Genomic DNA, 18,096 nt, shown 5'->3' on the forward strand with positions numbered 1-18,096 from the left:
CAACACGACACAGCATTGGAGGTACATGGAATCGGGCATTTCCATGCTATAAAGGGTTGAAACAGCTCTCACTAAAACACTAGCTGAACAGCCCCCTCCCCCACCCCACACCACCTACAGTGCCAAAGCCAGCCCACAAGAGTTAGAGCAAGTTTGGGGCACGCATTAAGTCCTTGGCAGCTACCTGGGGTCTCCAGGGCCTGCTCCTTAGAGCAGCAAGACTTAAGAACGCAAGAGGATAAACAATGCGCGGACTTTGAACACAGACACTGAGCCTGCGCAGGCAGGAGTGTGGGCACGGACGCAAGCCCAGACACATCCTGAGCACAGATGAGGACTCAGATCTTGAGCTCAGGCGCAGACCTTGAGTGGTGACCGAGTGCAGAGGGGTGCACAAATGTGGAAGCAGCTCCCTGAGACTGTTAAAGGAGACTTAGACAGAGGAACAACCAAGGGGACCACCAGAAGGAGTGACCCTGAGGACAACTAGACCTGAGACCTCAGGAGCCTAAAGAGCCCAGACAGACCCTGAGTGTGAGGATTAACCTGAGAGGGCACAGGGCTAACAATGGCAAGCCAGAGACAAGAACCCCAAAAGAGAAAGATCCTCAAGAAGAAATCTGTAACACTCGACAACTTTCATACAGATAAAATCCAGACAACAGAGCAAACAGCAGAGAAGAACAAGCAAGTACTCATATCCAAACCTTCCCAAAATAATGCAAACTGGCCACAAGCGATTGAAGACCTCAAATCTGAGATGATGAAAAAGATGGAAGAGATCTGGCAAAGAAAATAACAGTTTAAAAGGCAGAATTTTGCAATTGGAAAGTGAGGCTCAGAAATCAAATGAACTGATAAGCAAATTGAACAGTAGAAATGACCAAATTGAAAAGGAAAACCAGTCCCTAAAGGCTAGAATTGAGCAATTAGAAACTAATGATCTCTCAAGACAGCAAGAACAAATAAAACAAAGTCAAAAGACTGATAAAATAGAAGGAAACATGAAATATCCCAATGAGAAACTGACAGACCAAGAAAACATGTTTAGAAGAGACAAACTGAGAATCACTGGTCTTCCTGAAAAAGCAGAAATTAATAGAAACTTGGACTCCATACTAAAAGAAATTATTCAGCAAAATTGCCCTGAAGTTCTACAACAAGAGGGCAATATAGACATCGAAAGGATACATAGATCACCCTCTACACTAGACCCTGAAAAGACAACCCCCAGAAATATAATAGCCAAATTCAAGAGCTTCCAAGTAAAAGAAAAAAATCTTACAAGAAGCCAGAAAGAGACAATTCAGATATCAAGGAGCACCAATCAGGAACACACAGGATATGGCAGCCCCCACACTAAAAGACCACAAGGCTTGGAATATGATATTCAGAAAGGCAAGAGAACTGGGTCTACAACCAAGGATCATCTACCCATCAAAACTGACTACATACTTCCAAGGGAAAGTTTGGGCATTCAACAAGATAGAAGAATTCCAAGTATATGAACAGAAAATACCAGAACTAAATGGAAAGTTCGATATCCAACCACAAAAATCAAGAGAAACATGAAAATGTAAATAAGAAACAAAGGGGAAAGAAAGAAAATTCGTATTTTTTAAATTTGCCTCTTTAAGAGCTTCAGTATGATCTAATTACTGGTATTCCTATGTGGAGAAATGTTATGTATAAGTATCTGTAAGGAACTCTTTTCACTATTATAATAATTAGAAGAATTATTCATAGGGAGAGGTTGGAATACTAAATAGTCTAAGATGATATGGGGGTGGGAAAGAGGGGGGTGAATAGTAGAGGACACCAAGAGAAACTTAAATGAAGAAGAAAAGTAGGATAATCTATTACACACAAAGAGGGCATGGGAAGGGATGAATACTATTATAAGAAGGAGAGGAAGAGAGCATTAAGAGGTAATATTTAAACCTTACTCTCAGTGTAATTAACCCTGAGAGGGAAGAGTAGCTTTATCCATTGGGATATAAAACTCTTATCTAACCCTACTGAGAAAGTGAGAAGGGATAAATCAAGGGGAGCAGCAGAGTGGGGAGGTAAAAAAAAGGGAGGGGAGAAGAGGGAGGGAATTCATTAGGCCTAAAAATTAAAAGAGGGGAATAATAAGGGAGGGGGTAGAAAGGGAAGTAAATCAAGGGAGGGGACAAGGATTACTAGCATAAAGCAAACCACTGGTTTAAAAGGAAATAGTGTAAGAAGAAGAGGTAGAACTTGGAGAGGATACGAAAATGTCAGCAAATACACAACTGATAATTATAACTCTGAATGTGAATGAGATGAACTCATCCATAAAAAGGAAGAAAATAGCAGAGTGGATTAGAAACCAAAATCCTACCAGATGTTGTCTACAAGAAACACATATGAAGCGGGTGGACATACACAGGTTTAAGGTAAAGGGCTTCAGCAAAATCCTTTGGGCCTCAAATGAGAAAAAGAAGGCAGGAGTGGAAATTATGATTTCTAATAAAGCCAAAGTAAAAATAAATATGAATAAAAAAGACAGGGAAGGTCATTAAATCCTGATTAAAGGCAGTATAGACAATGAGGAAATAAGATTGCTCAATATGTATGCACCAAATGGCATAGCAACTAGATTTGTAAAGGAGAACCCGGCAGAGCTCAAGAAGGAAATAGATAGCAAACAATACTAGCGGGAGATCTAAATATCCCTCTTTCAGATCTAGATAAATCAAACCAAAAAATAAATAAGAAAGAGGAAAGAGAGATGAATGAAGTCCTAGAAAAATTAGATTTAATTGATATGTGGAGAAAAATAAATAGGGACAAAAAGGAATACACCTTCTTTTCAGCTGCACATGGTACATTCACAAAGGTTGACCATGTAATAGGGCATAGAAACATTGCAAACAAAAGCAAAAGAGCAGATATAATAAATGTAACCTTCTCAGATCATAATACAATAAAAATAATAATTAGTAAGGCACCTGGACAGGCAAATCAAAACCTAATTGGAAATTAAATAATATGATTCTCCAAAACCAATTTGTCAAAGAAGAAATCATAGAAACAATCAACAATTTCATTTAAGAGACTGACAATGATGAGACATCCTACCACACTCTGTGGGATGCAGCCAAGTACTCAGGGGTAAATTTATATCCTTGAGTGCATATATTAACAAATTAGGGAGGGCAGAGATTAATGAATTGGGCATGCAACCTAAAAAATTAGAAAGCGAGCAAATTAAAAATCCCCAGATGAAAACTAAATTAGAAATACTAAAAATCAAGGGAGAAATTAATAAAATAAAAAATAAAAGAACTATTGAATTAATAAATAAGACTAGAAGCTGGTATTTTGAAAAAACAGATAAAATAGACAAAGTACTGGTCAATCTAATAAAAAAAGGAAAGAAGAAAAACAAACTGACAGTATCAAAGATGAAAAGGGGGACCTCACCTCTAATGAAGGGGAAATTAAGGCAATCATTAAAAACTATTTTGCCCGGAGGTTCCGGGTTAAGATGGCGGCAGAGTAAGAAGCAGCTCTTAACCTCTCCTGACCGAAACACATAAAACTCCTCAAGGGGACATAAAAACAAGTCCAGACGAACGGAGGAACCCCACAACGGGGCACAGCGTGGAAGGTACGTGGAATCGAGATATTTCCAGGCTATAAAGGGTTCTCACTAAATCGCGGGCTGAGCAACTGCCCCACCCTCACCCCCTCCACACACAGCACCTATAGCACAGAACCCAGCTAAAAAGAAATAGAGCAAGTTTGGGGGACCCATCGAGTCATTGGCAGCACCGGGGCCTGTTCCTGAGAGCAGCAAGATCTGGGACCCCAATAAGCCAAACAACTCTGAGGTATCACCTCAAACCTAGCAGATTGGCCAAAATGAAAGAAGGGGAGAGTAATGAATGCTGGAGGGGATGTGGCAAAACTGGGACATTAATGCATTGCTGGTGGAGTTGTGAAATGATCCAACCATTCTGGATGGCAATTTGGAACTATGCTCAAAAGGCTATAAAAGAATGCCTGCCCTTTGATCCAGCCATACCATTGTTGGGTTTGTACCCCAAAGAGATCATAGATAAACAGACTTATACAAAAATATTTATAGCCACGCTTTTTGTGGTGGCAAAAAAACTGGAAAATGAGGGGATGTCCTTCAATTGGGGAATGGCTGAACAAATTGTGGTGATGAACAAAATTGCTTGTGATGGAATACTATTGTGCTCAAAGGAATAATAAAGTGGAGGAATTCCATGTGAACTGGAAAGACCTCCAGGAATTAATGCAGAGCGAAAGCAGCAGAGAAAGGAGCAGAAGAACATTGTACACAGAGACCAATACACCATGGTAAAATCGAATGTAATGAATTTCTGTACTAGCAGCAATGCAATGACCCAGGACAATTCTGAGGGATTTATGGAAAAGAACGCTACCCACATTCAGTGGAAGAACTACAGGACTGGAAACAGAAGAAAAACAACTGCTTGAACACATGGGTTGAGGCAGATATGATTGGGGTTGTAGACTTGAAACTACCACACCAATGCAACTATCAACAATTTGGAAATAGGTCTTGATCAATGACACATGTTAAAACCAGTGGAAATACGCATCAGCCATGGGGGGGGGGGGGGGCTTGGGGGTGAAGGGAAAGTAAGAGCATGAATTATGTAACCATGTTAACTTTTCTAAAAAATAAATATTAATAAATGTTTTAAAAAACTAGTTTAAATTAAAAAAAAAAACCTAGCCCAAATAAAAAGGGAATATTTCCTATGGAGATCAATGGAGGCTCAGAGAGTCAATAATTTACAAACATACAAAATCTAGGTGCTATTATGTCAAATAAAGTAAAACATTTTTTAAAAACCAGGTTTGGGGAGAGAGGAATAATACTATGGGGACTAACAACCATGTGGACTAGCAGTTAATTTACAGGATATGTAATCTCAAGCTTTTATTGTACATAATTAATTGGGAGAAAGTAACAATTTGATTACTGATACAACCATGAGAAAAAAGTTTTATGTACTCAGCTGAAAGTGATTTCTCCTTCCTCAAATTACTTTTACCTAGGATTCTGGATCTGTCTTTTCAGTGATTACATTCTACTTTAATTCATATGTGAGATTCTAAGTTAATAAAGACACAGCATCTGTAATCTTATTTTCATACCCCCAATGCCTTGCAAAAAAGGCACTAAAAACACATTTGCTTATTTAACACATTTATACAAAACCTTGCTATAAAAATATGACTACTAATAGGTCTAGCATAGATGTCAACACAAAAGGATGACATACTTAAAGACCTCGTTAGGTTATCTACTTAGGAAAATTTATACCAAGTATTCTTAGTACATACAGTGCAGTCCTTAGCATAGAAAGGAGTCAACCAAATAGGGTGTTTTTTAAATTATTGTAACTTAAATTGCTAGTATAGATAGATCATGGCTATTTTTATGATATAAGACCTAAATTCAAAGTCAAAAGATATTATGCTTTGAAAAATGAGGGCAAGGCAAAAGACAATTTAGCAGGCTTAAGTGTCTAAGATTTCTAAAATTGGAAACATTTACATACTACTTGGCAATGTGATGAATATTTTTCAGTCAATGAGAAATAAAACAGAGGCAAAGCCCCAGGCCAATAACAGGTTTTTTGATAGACTTTTTCCTCTCTCAGAAAAGTTGAATCATTGGGTTTTCCTCACAATCTAAGACAAATGAATGAGAGTTTTCTCCCTCTTTTATACCCTAAAATTAGATCATTCAAGATCCCACCACAATATCCAATCACCAATGGAAGGTCTCAATGAGTGGGTCCATTTAGGAAGACTGGACTGGACAGGAGGTTTATTTTCTTTTTCTTTTTTTTTTTAAAAACCCTCAACTTCTGTGTATTGGCTCCAAAGCAGAAGAGTGGTAAGGGTGGGCAATGGGGGTCAAGTGACTTGCCCAGGGTCACACAGCTGGGAAGTGTCTGAGGCCAGATTTGAACCTAGGACCTCCCATCTCTAGGTCTGACTCTCAATCCACTGAGCTACCCAGCTGCCCCCCAGGAGGTTTATTTTCTAGCAATGATTGGGTGCTGGCTTCTTAAGGAGGTATCTCAGCTTCTTATTGAGTCCTGATTGTTTAGGATAGTCTTCAAACTCACATACTAGGTTACCACCTCATAGTCAAGAGAGATCCAGTTACCCTCACTCCTCTATATGTGTCCTATGTGACCATTTTCAAGGCCCCCACTTCTCATCATCCTGATATGCCTTATATGGTTGAAAGAGAGTTACAGTAAAAAGAAAACATAGCTAGATTTACTGCATAGTTAGAATTTTTTATCTTATAAAACATACTGGATTCTATTAATCGTACTATAATTTTGTTAACCGCTAATTAATCATAGTCCCAGATTAAATGCTTCCATTATTTCCTTTGGCTACATACTGATTATGATAAATGGGGTCTTATTTAAAAAGAGTCGGGGGGGGGGAGGGTCAGAGATTCTCATTCTCTTCAGGAAATTGCTTATTTTTTCATTTTAAGAAGAATTTTTTAAAAAGCACCCAAACTGGAAGGCCCCTTTAGGCATCTACTCCCACTCCCCTCAGTTTACAGATGAGAAGACTGGGGCCTATAAAGATGACAAGACTTCCCTAACACTACACACAGCTGAGAGAATGGCAGTCAGGAGTAGAACTCTTGTTTCCCATGCCCCAAGTCAGTTTCTCTGCCTTGATGCCACAAAAAGACATTTTGCAATAGCATGAGACCTAGTACCTTTCATTGATGTCTGTGTCTATTGGAATTCAAAGCACTTGAGTAGGAAAATATCAGCTTTTATACAAGCAGTTTAAAGCACTAGGAATGCTATACTTCAGTGAGATGACAATATGCTTGTGTCTACTGAGAGATAGCAAAGTAACCAAAGTATTTTTTACTGACAGTTCTTTTACCTATCCTGAAAGAGAACAAAAAGAAACAAATGCATGTACTTACTGGTCTAGGAAGGGCCAAATTGGCTCCATACCAATGATAAAGTGCTCTCCACACTGGCTCTGGGACCATTTCATAATCTCTGCCATGGATTAGTTGTGGAGCTCTTTTCAATCGTCCCCCTTCTAGCGTTAGAGATGTAGCCTTTAAGAAAGATAGACTGTGAACAATATTTTTTAGCCTAACAGTGGAGGATTGCTTTGGTGGTCAGGCAAACATTTTAGTTTTCTAGGGAATTATTTGACTTCCAAAATAAAACACTTATATGACTAGGCAAATCATATAAAACTTTAATCTGTGAACTTACAAATGTGAACAAACTTATTTTTTGATGTATTTGAAAAACTTCAAAATTTAAAGTAGATTAAATTTTTTTTAATATCTTTGCCCCTCCCCAAACAAACAAACAAACAAAAAAACCCAGTATGTTTCCAGGGATAAGACACTTAAGGAGCCAAATGTCTCACAAAGTCTAATAATGTCTTAAAATGATCTTTCAAAAATATTTCTACTTACTACTTATCTAAAAAACTGTTAACTTAAAAAAGAATTGTTTTTATTTAAGATGTTAAATTATTTACCTTTACTGGTTCTTGAGTTACCAAAGGCTGGTTATCAATAGCGCCTGGTTTCTGTGGATTGAGTTGTAGTAAGATGTTTCCATTGGATCCAAGTAAACACTGATTATTATTGTCTGAAGTGTTATGTTGTCTAGCAAAACACATATCAGTCCCTGGGGTGCCAGAATATAGAAAGCCTATAAAGGAAAGAATGGATGGATCTTTTCTTATATTTATTTTATTTTAAACAGAAACATGAAGATACATCTTAAATACAGTATTATGGTAAAGGCAGTTTTACCGCTTAGGTAATACAGGTTTAATGTGTTAATTCTATCTATGTATCCACACCAGAACTATCTATCTTAAATTTCTAGAAGGTAAATACTATGGGTATGTTACTCTTTCTGGAATATCTAAGAAACTATAAGGATGAAATGAGATATGTAAAATGTTTAGCAAATTTTAAGGTGTTATATACATATATGTCAACTACAACCCAAGAGATAGCATTTTAAGATGGCAATTTTTGTTTGGTCTCAACTTCTCACAGGGACAAAAAGAAACATTTTGAACTGTCACATGATTTGGACAAAACAAATTCCACAAATTTGTCAAAGATCTTTGCTGTCCTTAGAGATATTTCCTGAGAATTAAGTATAAGACCAACAGAGTCTAAGAAACAGAGTACTACCATTTTTGTGAATTTGGGCCCCTAAAATCTAAGGTCCATAGAAAAATTACCATAAGGGCAATATGCTATTATGTAAAGAGATAAGATAGTGAAAATAAATCATAGTGAAAAGCCAGGGGAGACTGTGTTTAAATACAGATGTAAAAAGGCATTTAGGAATCTTGTTGTTTAGCTGCTACATTTATAATTACAAATTATTTGAGGACTGTGGCTTGATGTACTATATTTTGGAATTTCTTAAAAGTGTAGACATCATTAACATATGACCCAGACTAAATTCAAGTAGAAAGAAAAAACTATGCTTACTGTTGCCTGCAGTCTCTGAGGCTTCCGATGCAGTAGAAATATTATCTGACAATTTTTCTTCTGTGGGACTTATATAATTGAGACCTCCACTCATTCTTTCATCCCCCTGTTCTATGGGATGTACTCCTGCACAAAGTGAATGCTTCCCTCCATTAAGAACAGAAGCAGGCTCGATCACAACAGGATGAGAATCCTAACACCAACCAAGATATAAAAGAGGGAGTAAAAAAAGAAAAAATGCAAATAATCACATGATTTAGAATTCTTAATTACAAAACAACTTATAGCCCTTAAGTAACTGAATGGGATCATTTCAAGATATTTATATACATAAAAATATTAATAAACTCTAGATGAGCAAGAATCCCATCTGTCTTTCATATTCCCTTTCCATACCTTATAGTTGGCCTTCATAAAGTTTTCTTCAAATTTTGATAATTCTTTGCAGTACATGAAGTTAAATCTCTTCCAATCTGGTTTCTGACCTCATCACTCAAATGAAATCATATATCTAAAGTTATCACATTGCCTACCTAATGCTTTTTTCTCACCCTTCATCCTTTTGCCCTCTTTAGAGCAAGACACCTTTCATTATTCACTCTTTCTGAATACTTTCTCCTTCATGGATTTTTGTGACACTGCTTCACTTTATTCTTTTTCTACCTAATTGGATCTTCTTCATAGTCTCTTTTTAGATCACCTTCCACCTCCTACTCTCTAGGGAAAAGGTGGGTAGGGTGGTGGATTCCTATCTATACTAGTCACTTTTTTCTTTCTACATGTTAAATCTTGTTCATCACCTACCATGGGTTGAGCAGAACATAGATCCAGTACTTCAAGGTACCTAGGATGCCATCTAGCTCAACCTCATCTCCACTCCACTTTATAAATAAATTGAGGTTAGACAACTTGTCTTAGGTCTTTACAAGTAGTGAGAGAGGTAGGATTTGAATCCAGTTTCTTTGACCCCAAAGTCAGTGCCCTTTCCATTGTACCACACTGTCTCTCAACTACATCTCTAGAGAGATGATTACTAGGGATCAAAATATTCAATTCCAGTCTCTCTCTCTTGAGATCCAGGGCCATTTCAGCAACTGTCTATTGGATATTTTTAAATGGATGCCCAATAGGTATCTTAAACTTACCACTGAGAGCAAAATTCTCTTATCTTTTTTCCCCACTCTCTTCTCACTATAAATTCCTGATTTATGTTGAAGATAGTGTTATTTTTTAACTTAACCAGGTTAACAATCTTGGAGTCATCCTTGACTAGTCTACCTTCCTCATTCCACTATTAAATCAGCTTTTAAGTTTTACTGATTTAAAAGTAATCAAAAGTAATACAACACATGTTGTATCCGTTCCTTCTTCTCCACTCACTTTATAACTAATACTAATTTATATCCTTATCACATTTTCCCCTTCATTTTTGCTATAACCACATAACTGGTTTCCTGGATAGTTTCTCTTTTCTCCAATCCTCCCTCACAGTCAGTAAAGTGGTATAATTAAAACAAAGATATGACCATTTTAATTCCCCTTAATTAAAGGAGTACCCACAGCTCTCTACTACCTCTGAGACAAAACTTTCTTTTTTGGTATTTAAAACACCACACCCTTGCCTTTACATAATTCTTTTGAACACATTCTATATTCCATCCCAAGTTGCCAAGCTGTTTTTAGGCTCCAACCTTATGTCTAGATTGGGGTTGTCCATGTTGGAGAATGCATTCTCTCACTTAAATTTCTTAGCTTCTCTAGCTTTCATCAAAATTCAGCTTAACAGAAGATTATCCTGATCCTTGTGCTACTGTATTCCTCAATCCCCAAAATTATTTTATATTTAACTTAAATATGTATTTTGTATTTCCATATCTGTATATATGCTTCAATTATCAGTTACTTGAGGTGAGGGATTATTTTCTTCGTTTTTGTCTTTGTATGCCCAGATTAGTAAATGTATGACTATAAGGGAAGCTAGAGAATAGGGACAATTTTGTTGTTTTCATTGTATCTCAAAGTACACAGGATAGTTTATGGCTCTTAAAAGGAGTATGATAATGTTTTTTAAAAGAATCATCTATCAATACTGGACCTTTAAAGGCCTTATTTGAAGAGAACCATGTGAAGCTATGTAATTAAAACAGTTACTTCAATTACTCAGAACTCTGTCAATCTTATATTCCTGAGGTGTAGAAAAAAGTGGTTCAGCAACATGGGATGTAGGGCAGTACTGAAGCAGAAAGAGTACTGAAACTTGGGATCTGGACTTTTAGCTCAGTCAATAACTTTGGGGAAATCCTTTAACTTATTCTGGGTTGCAGTTTCCACACCAGGAAATGAGAGAATTGAATTAAATGGATTCAAATGGGGGGCAACTGGGTAGCTCAGTGGAGTGAGAACCAGACCTAGAGATAGGAGGTCCTAGGTTCAAATCTGGCCTCATACACTTCCCAGCCGTGTGACCCTGGGCAAGTCACTTGACCCCCATTGCCTACCCTTACCACTCGTCTGCCTTAGAGCCAATACACAGTATTGATTCTAAGATGGAAGGTAAGGATTTTAAAAAAATGTATTCAAATGTCCTTCTTGGTACTTAAGTTTTATGATTTTTATGTTTTAGAATATGTTCTAGTCTTAACCAATCGTGGTAGGGGAAGAATTCTCAACAGTAGGGGAAAAAAACCACACATATCACAATGGAGCTTGAACAAAGAGATTTCCCCATTTATCTCCACTGACATTTCTACAGAGGGAGATTTCACTAAGGGGAGGGGGAAGGGAAGTCTAGTTTGTTATATAAAGGGAAAACATCAATTAGAACTCAGTGAACAGAGAAACAATCAAGTATTCAAAAGCCAAAGAGGATCATAGGAAACTGGGACAAATCACTTTTGCACTGTGTCTATTTATTTTCCTATGTAAATAATTATTCTTTTGCTCTATGTTCCTTCCATTTAGAAATTCATAAAACCTTTTCACCACTATATGAATTTTGTTAACTTCCATCACAGAAAATGACTACACTTGTGGACATGGTACTTAGTGAAGAACCAACACATTAACATTTAGTAATTTATCAGGCAGATAAAAAAATTTTTTTTTAAACACTTACTTTCAGTCTTAGTAACAACTCCAAGAAAGAAGGGCAAGGGTTAGGCAAATAAGCTGAAATGACTTGCCTAAAGTCACATGGCTTGGAAGTGTTTGAGGTCAAATTTGAACCCAGGTCCTCTGACTCCAGAACTGATGCTCTCAGATTAGAATATTCTTTAGGACACAAATCCAAAGCAAAGATGACATTATCCAGCATCTCAAGCATGATGAAATAAACATCACATCATTTGCATTTATATTTCATCATGGAAATAGATAATAATTAATATATGTATTTGAGCTTTGTTTAGTGTTTTGTATTTGGAGGGAGGTAACTTTTTAAGGAGATATCTGCCACATATAATTATTAATGTACAATTTGGAAATCATTATTAATGCATTTATAATTCTTCTTAAAATTGTCCAACAAATACCTAGTTATTCTCTTCCTTCTCCTACTGGTCAGTTGTTTTTTTTAAGTACAACATTTTAAAAAGTTTTAACATTTTTTACAGCAGCTTTTGCTCAGACAACCATTAATGTTGCTAGGGTAGGGGGGGAGGACAAGGAAGAATAAGAGGTATGTTTCTGAATATCATTTCCTCTACTTCCACCTATGTAATAGGAAAGACATTTGTTTTATTTAGGCTGGTCTGGACGGACCTAAGTGGGTAAGAGTGAGATTGGCTTTGATTTCCCTACAGCCAGAGTAATAAAAGGCCCAAGGTAGGGGGGAAATCCTGGTTTAGTGTGGCTAGTTGTCACAGTGAATGGGGAGACAAGAGGGAGTAGTATTTTATATACTTTTTAACTTTAGAAGCTGTATTCTTTTAATTTGTTATTAATAAAAGTTTTTATTTCATTTCATGGCCTACAAATACCACACTGCATTTTAATTCCCAATGCTCAAACACTGGACCAACCTTGGTTGCGCCTGACCCTGGAATGACCTAGTTGTTTTCCAATATAAAGGCCTAATGGAAAAAATCAAATTCTTGGCAGAGAAGAATACATCTGGCTATTTTACAACTGTACTTAGTCCAGAATATATCTTGGCAGACTGACTCTCAGATATTTTAGGCATTTTGTAAAGATTCTGAATGGGATTTCCCTTTCTAAAATTCCACATGATTTTTTTTACTTACATTCTGCTATATACTGCCAATACAAATATTGCTAATAATTTTACAAGAGACCAGTGTCTCAGTTCTTTGCTGATTCTTTGGAGTTTTCCAGAAAAACCATCATTTCACCTGCCAATAGGCATAAATTTGTATATTCTTGGCTAATGTTTACGTTTTTAATTTCTCTTTTTGGTCTCAGTTGCTACAACTGGCATTTCTGTAGACATATGTGGAACTGATACTAAAACATGAGAGGAAGAAGCATTCTCTCAAAGTAAGTCAAGGACACCAAACAAAGTAGATAGGATCATAGATTTAGAGCTAGAAGGTATGTTAGAGACCACTTAGTCCAGCTCCTTCATATTGAAGATTAGGAAAACAAATCTTAGAGAAGTGAAGCAAATTGCCCAATTTCATACATGTAACATAAAGCAATGACCGAATGAACCCATGTCACTCAAATTCTAAATATGGTTTTCTTTTCTATTGCACCACACTTTTCTTCTCAAAAGAAGTTGGCCCTAGAAATAAAGGTGCACCTCCTACTTTTGTTAGAGAGTTAGAGATCTCTAGTTCACATGTATTATTTGGTTTAGTTTGACTTTTTTCCCCTTTTTTTATGGGAGGCTCACTGGACAGGTGGTAGAAAAGTCTGAAAATAGCTGGTATAGATTTAAGTAATAAAGAGAAGTTTTGTTTTATAAGGCAAAAATTACATGTTAAAACAAAAATATCAATAAAACTTCTGAGGAGGAGGGGAGTGTGTAGGATGAATAATTCACTGCACTCTAATTTCTAGTTGTGCCTTTCTCCCAATCTAGAGAAGGGTATACTGTGACAAGAGATATTCCAAATGATATGTCACATATTCTTATACATTAAGAATGGAATGTCATATTCTATACTAAAACTCAAAAGTAGGATATTAGAAGAGACCATCTTTTGCAACCCTGGTTATGACCAGGAAGAGTAGAACCATCAATTCAAAGACTTGATGTGAAAATGAATATGAATATGAAGGCTAAAATCAAACTAATTTTCAAAGTCATTTAAAACCATAGATAACTCAAAAAGACATCTCTAGATCTGATCTCTTCAGTGACTGACTCACAGAGCCATCACCAGCTATCTTCAGATAATCTCTAACTAAAATTCCACCAGCACCTCAAATTCAATAGTCCAAAGATTTTCATTCTTTCCAACCCTAACTTTTTCCTCCTGATCTCAACATTTTGTCCTTAGGATCAACATTCAGTAACTATTTGTAGTCTTAATGATATCTTTGACTCCTCCCTCATTCTCCACTTTCACATTCAATTAACTACCTATGACCATAAAATCTCGGGACCTACATGAAATTATGAAGAATGAAATAAGTAGAACCAAGAGAACATTATATACAGAAATACTGTTTGAAGAATGACATATATATCCACCTCCAGAGAAAGAACTGATAAACAGAAATAAGCAAAACATAGTTTTATATATACATATATCTTTTTTGTTCAATGACACGTTCACTTAAGCAGGGAGGGGATAGAGGTAGGAAATTACACGGGAATATTAATGTAACAACTAGATTTAACATTTTTTAAAATTTCAAACATTTACTAGCAATTTAATAATCCAAAACAATTCCAAAGGACTTATAATAAGAAAATGCTATTCACCTCCAAAGAAAGAATTGATCAAATTGAAGAATATCGGTTTTTTTACTTTATTTTTCTGTGTGTGTGTGTGTGTGTGTGTGTATGTCAGTCTATCTTTCTCACAATATGACTGAAATGAAAATGTTTTGCATGGCTCCATATGTTTAACCTTTATCAAATTGCTTCCTTTCTCAATAAGGAGGAAAGGAAGAAAAGGAGAGAACTTGGAACTCAACATTTTAAAAAATGAACGTTACAAATTGTTTTTACATGCAATTGAAAAAAAAACTTTAAAAAAAAATTTCACACATTTGACGACTCCTTTTTATTTCCACTGACTCATCAAGTATAACCTTTAATTACCTCTTATGGCAACTACTGCAATAACATAAATAATCTCCTACCTCTGAACTCCAGGCCTGGCACACTATCTTACTGTGTCACCTAGCTGCCCCATCGCAATTCATTCTTCAAAAACAATTCTAATCATTACTGTCAAAACTGTTCTGCTTGTCTGTGCTTCCTTTTAAATTGCCTCCTGATCTCTTGAGTGTATGTTAAAAAGACATTTCAATGATTCTTTTTAAAAAAATCTCTAATTTTTCCCTTTCCCCTAAATCCCCAATTGAAAACAGGTGAGAAATCTTGCAACAAATAAGCATAGTAAAGCAAAACAAATCTACATATTGATCACAGCTAAAATGGTATGTCTCTTTCTGTACCTTAAGTGTGTAATCTCAGTCTATGTCAGAAGGTAGGTAAAATGTTTCCTCATATCTCCTCTGAAGAGATGACAGGGCACTGACTTGCCTAGAATTAAGTCTTTCAAAATTATGTGCCTTTATGATGTTGTTACTGTATAAATTACTTTCTTGGTTGTACTCACTTCACTCTGCATCAGTTCTTATTATTAAGGCTGCTCTGAAATCATCCTTCATGATTTTTTATAACACAAAAATATTCCATTCAATTCATACCACATAATTTGTTCAGCCAGTTTCCCCTTCAAAATTAGAATATTTGTTTTACTTTTAACCATTTCCTTCCCAGAATTCTCATTGCTTTTAATCTCAGCCATCCTATCATCCCCGTTTGTTTCTGTTAAGTTTGCTGTACTTCTACTTGAATATGCTCATTATGCATATTCAAACCTCCTTTGTGCATTTCAGAAAAGACTAAAGTTCCCGTGATGCCAGTTTCCCCATTGCTTCCTCTATATTTATATATTACCTTTCAATTCGGAGAAACATCAAATTCAACCTCTTTATTCTTCTTCTACATTAGTTTATCCCTCCATTTATTTTCCCTTCTCTTTCTCATCCTAAAAACTTCAAGTGAACCAATATATCCAATGGGTACTGTTTTTCTTATTTGTAGGGCTCTGAAGGGACACATCATCACAGTCCATGTTAATTAATCTAATAATTTGTCTTTCTAGGTTTCTCCTTATTTTGACATCTCTTATTTTAAAGTTTCTAATTATCTATGGCTATTTTCATCAGAACTGCTTAGTTTTCTATTCCAATAAAGTTCCATTTTCCCCCCAGTAGGATTCCATTATGCTTTGCAGTTTATTCTTGATTGTGTTTTGTCTTTTGAAATATTTTGTTCAATTTTTTTTCATTTATATTAGAAAAAGCCAAGACTTGTTCCTTGGTACTTAAATTATAAATGTACAGATTTTGCTAATATTTTTTTCTTTGACAATGAAAGCTCTAGATATTCTTGGTATTTTTCCGTTTGGAGGTTCTTAAGAAAGATAACTGGTAGATTTAGTTCATTTTCACTTCCTTCTAGTTCAAATCAATCTCAGCAGTTTTCATTTATAATTTTTAAAACAATGTCCACATTAAAAAAAAAACATTTTCCAAGACATTAAATAATTCTCAAAATTTTCACAACCAATTCTGCAAGTCAGTTGTCGATGTCATATTTTAGATTTTCTTCTATTTCCTTCAATCTTTTGATATTATTCAAATATTTCTTGATGTCTTATAAAGTCACTTATTTTTATTTAATCCATTCTAGTTTTCAGGAGGTACATTACATGGGTAAAGGTAGTTCCCACTTCTCCTCTGAGCTATTTATTCTCCTTTCAATTCTTGACTCTAGAGCTTATCATATTTTTCACATTTTCTTTGATTTATTCATCTATCTAGCTTTCATTTATAAATTGAAGTCTTTTTTGTCAGGGACAGGATCCACCCTGACCTATGCTTTGGGGTCGCCTTGCTTGGGCTTAATCTGAATCAACTAGACTTCTGAAATGACCTCTACCTAGCAGGGTTAGAGCCTTATAGGTTTCTTTGAGGTTTAGAGCGCTAGATCTTCAGGGGCCCTCTAACCCATCTCAGAACAGGGTTTTAGGGTTTTTGGAGCCCCTAAAGCAACAGAGCTGTCCAGGACAAGACTGCTACACCTGTACCAGTTGCTGTGGCTTCTGCTGGCTTCCAAAGACTATAGTTTCTGACCAATTTACCGTAATTTCTAATTATACTTCTTGATTATTATTCAATATGGTGTGAACTTCAGATGAGGATTGTGCTTCTGTTCTGTCAGCCATCCTGGCCAGAAGTCTGCTTTCTCCACTCTGACTTTCATGTTAACATCTCAGCTCCCAACCTTTTAATGACTTCCTACTGCCTCAACTCCCCGGTCTGTGATTCAAGGCCCTTCACAGTCTAATACCCCTCAATCTTTCCACTCTTATCTTACCCTTCATATTACTTCTGTCATAGGTAATCTACTGTGGTCTGCCCCCAAGATAGTTTGTTAATGTCATTTACAATGTCTACAATGTCCTCCTTTCCCTTTTCCTCTTGAATTCCTATCTATCCTTTAAAGTCCAATTCGAATGCCCCATATTTAATTAACCCTTCTCAGATCCCCTGGATTCATAATCATCTCCCTTTTACATTTCCCAACTTTCTGATGCATTAACAATACAATGCAGCATATTATATTTATATGCGTGTCTTCTCCTTTCAACTAGTATGTAAATTCCATGAATACACAGAACCTGCTTTATCTAAACTTTATAACTACCCAATTTACTGCTTAGTATAGTGCCTCCTACATAGGAACTAGTATAATAAAAGGTTGCTGACTGAAGAAATGACTTGTCCAACTTGTTTTGCCTTTCTTAGCTACCATTGATTTGAAAGGTAATGCAAATAAATCCACTCACTGATCCTATATCAGAAAAAGCACTTAAGCACAAGTCAGTAAAAACAGATTAAAATTATGAGTCAGTAAAAATGGATTAGGATCCCATCTCTTCATTTAACACCCTTGAGCAAGTCACTTAACCTGCAACAGGGCTCTATATTAGATGATTCCTAGAGCTCTTTAAAATGTATATTCCTTCCTCCTATGCTTAAATAGGCAACTCTAAAATGGTAAGCCATCTCCTCCTCAAAAGGGGATGTGGCTGTATACTCCTCCTTTTTGACTTGGACAATGGCAATTTGAATGTCTAAAGCTTGAAGTTATCTATAATCAGTACCTTTCCTAAGCATAAACAGGTTAGAAAAACTATCTTAACCAAAGGTCTCTCTCATGTATAAGATGAAAAGAGTTCTATGTATGTCATTATGTAATGAAAAGATTTTATTAATGGATAGTGATTGTATAAATTTCTTTGAATAGGCATTTTAAAAATGTG

General features: G+C 36.0%; 1 protein-coding gene across 1 annotated transcript in view; it reads right to left on the minus strand.

Annotated features, from left to right (window-relative positions):
• The window catches only part of USP32 (ubiquitin specific peptidase 32), a 282,076-nt gene that overhangs the window by 66,581 nt on the left and 197,399 nt on the right, over positions 1 to 18,096 (minus strand). Inside the window, exons 13-15 of the mRNA XM_044676716.1 lie at positions 8,564 to 8,756; positions 7,585 to 7,760; positions 7,007 to 7,147 (exon numbers count right to left, since the gene is read on the minus strand). Coding sequence (XP_044532651.1) covers positions 7,007 to 7,147; positions 7,585 to 7,760; positions 8,564 to 8,756 — 510 coding nt within the window. The remainder of the gene's footprint in view (positions 1 to 7,006; positions 7,148 to 7,584; positions 7,761 to 8,563; positions 8,757 to 18,096) is intronic.

The sequence above is a fragment of the Gracilinanus agilis genome, chromosome 4, assembly GCF_016433145.1.
Source record: "Gracilinanus agilis isolate LMUSP501 chromosome 4, AgileGrace, whole genome shotgun sequence".
In the NCBI taxonomy this organism is placed as follows: Eukaryota; Metazoa; Chordata; class Mammalia; order Didelphimorphia; family Didelphidae; genus Gracilinanus; species Gracilinanus agilis.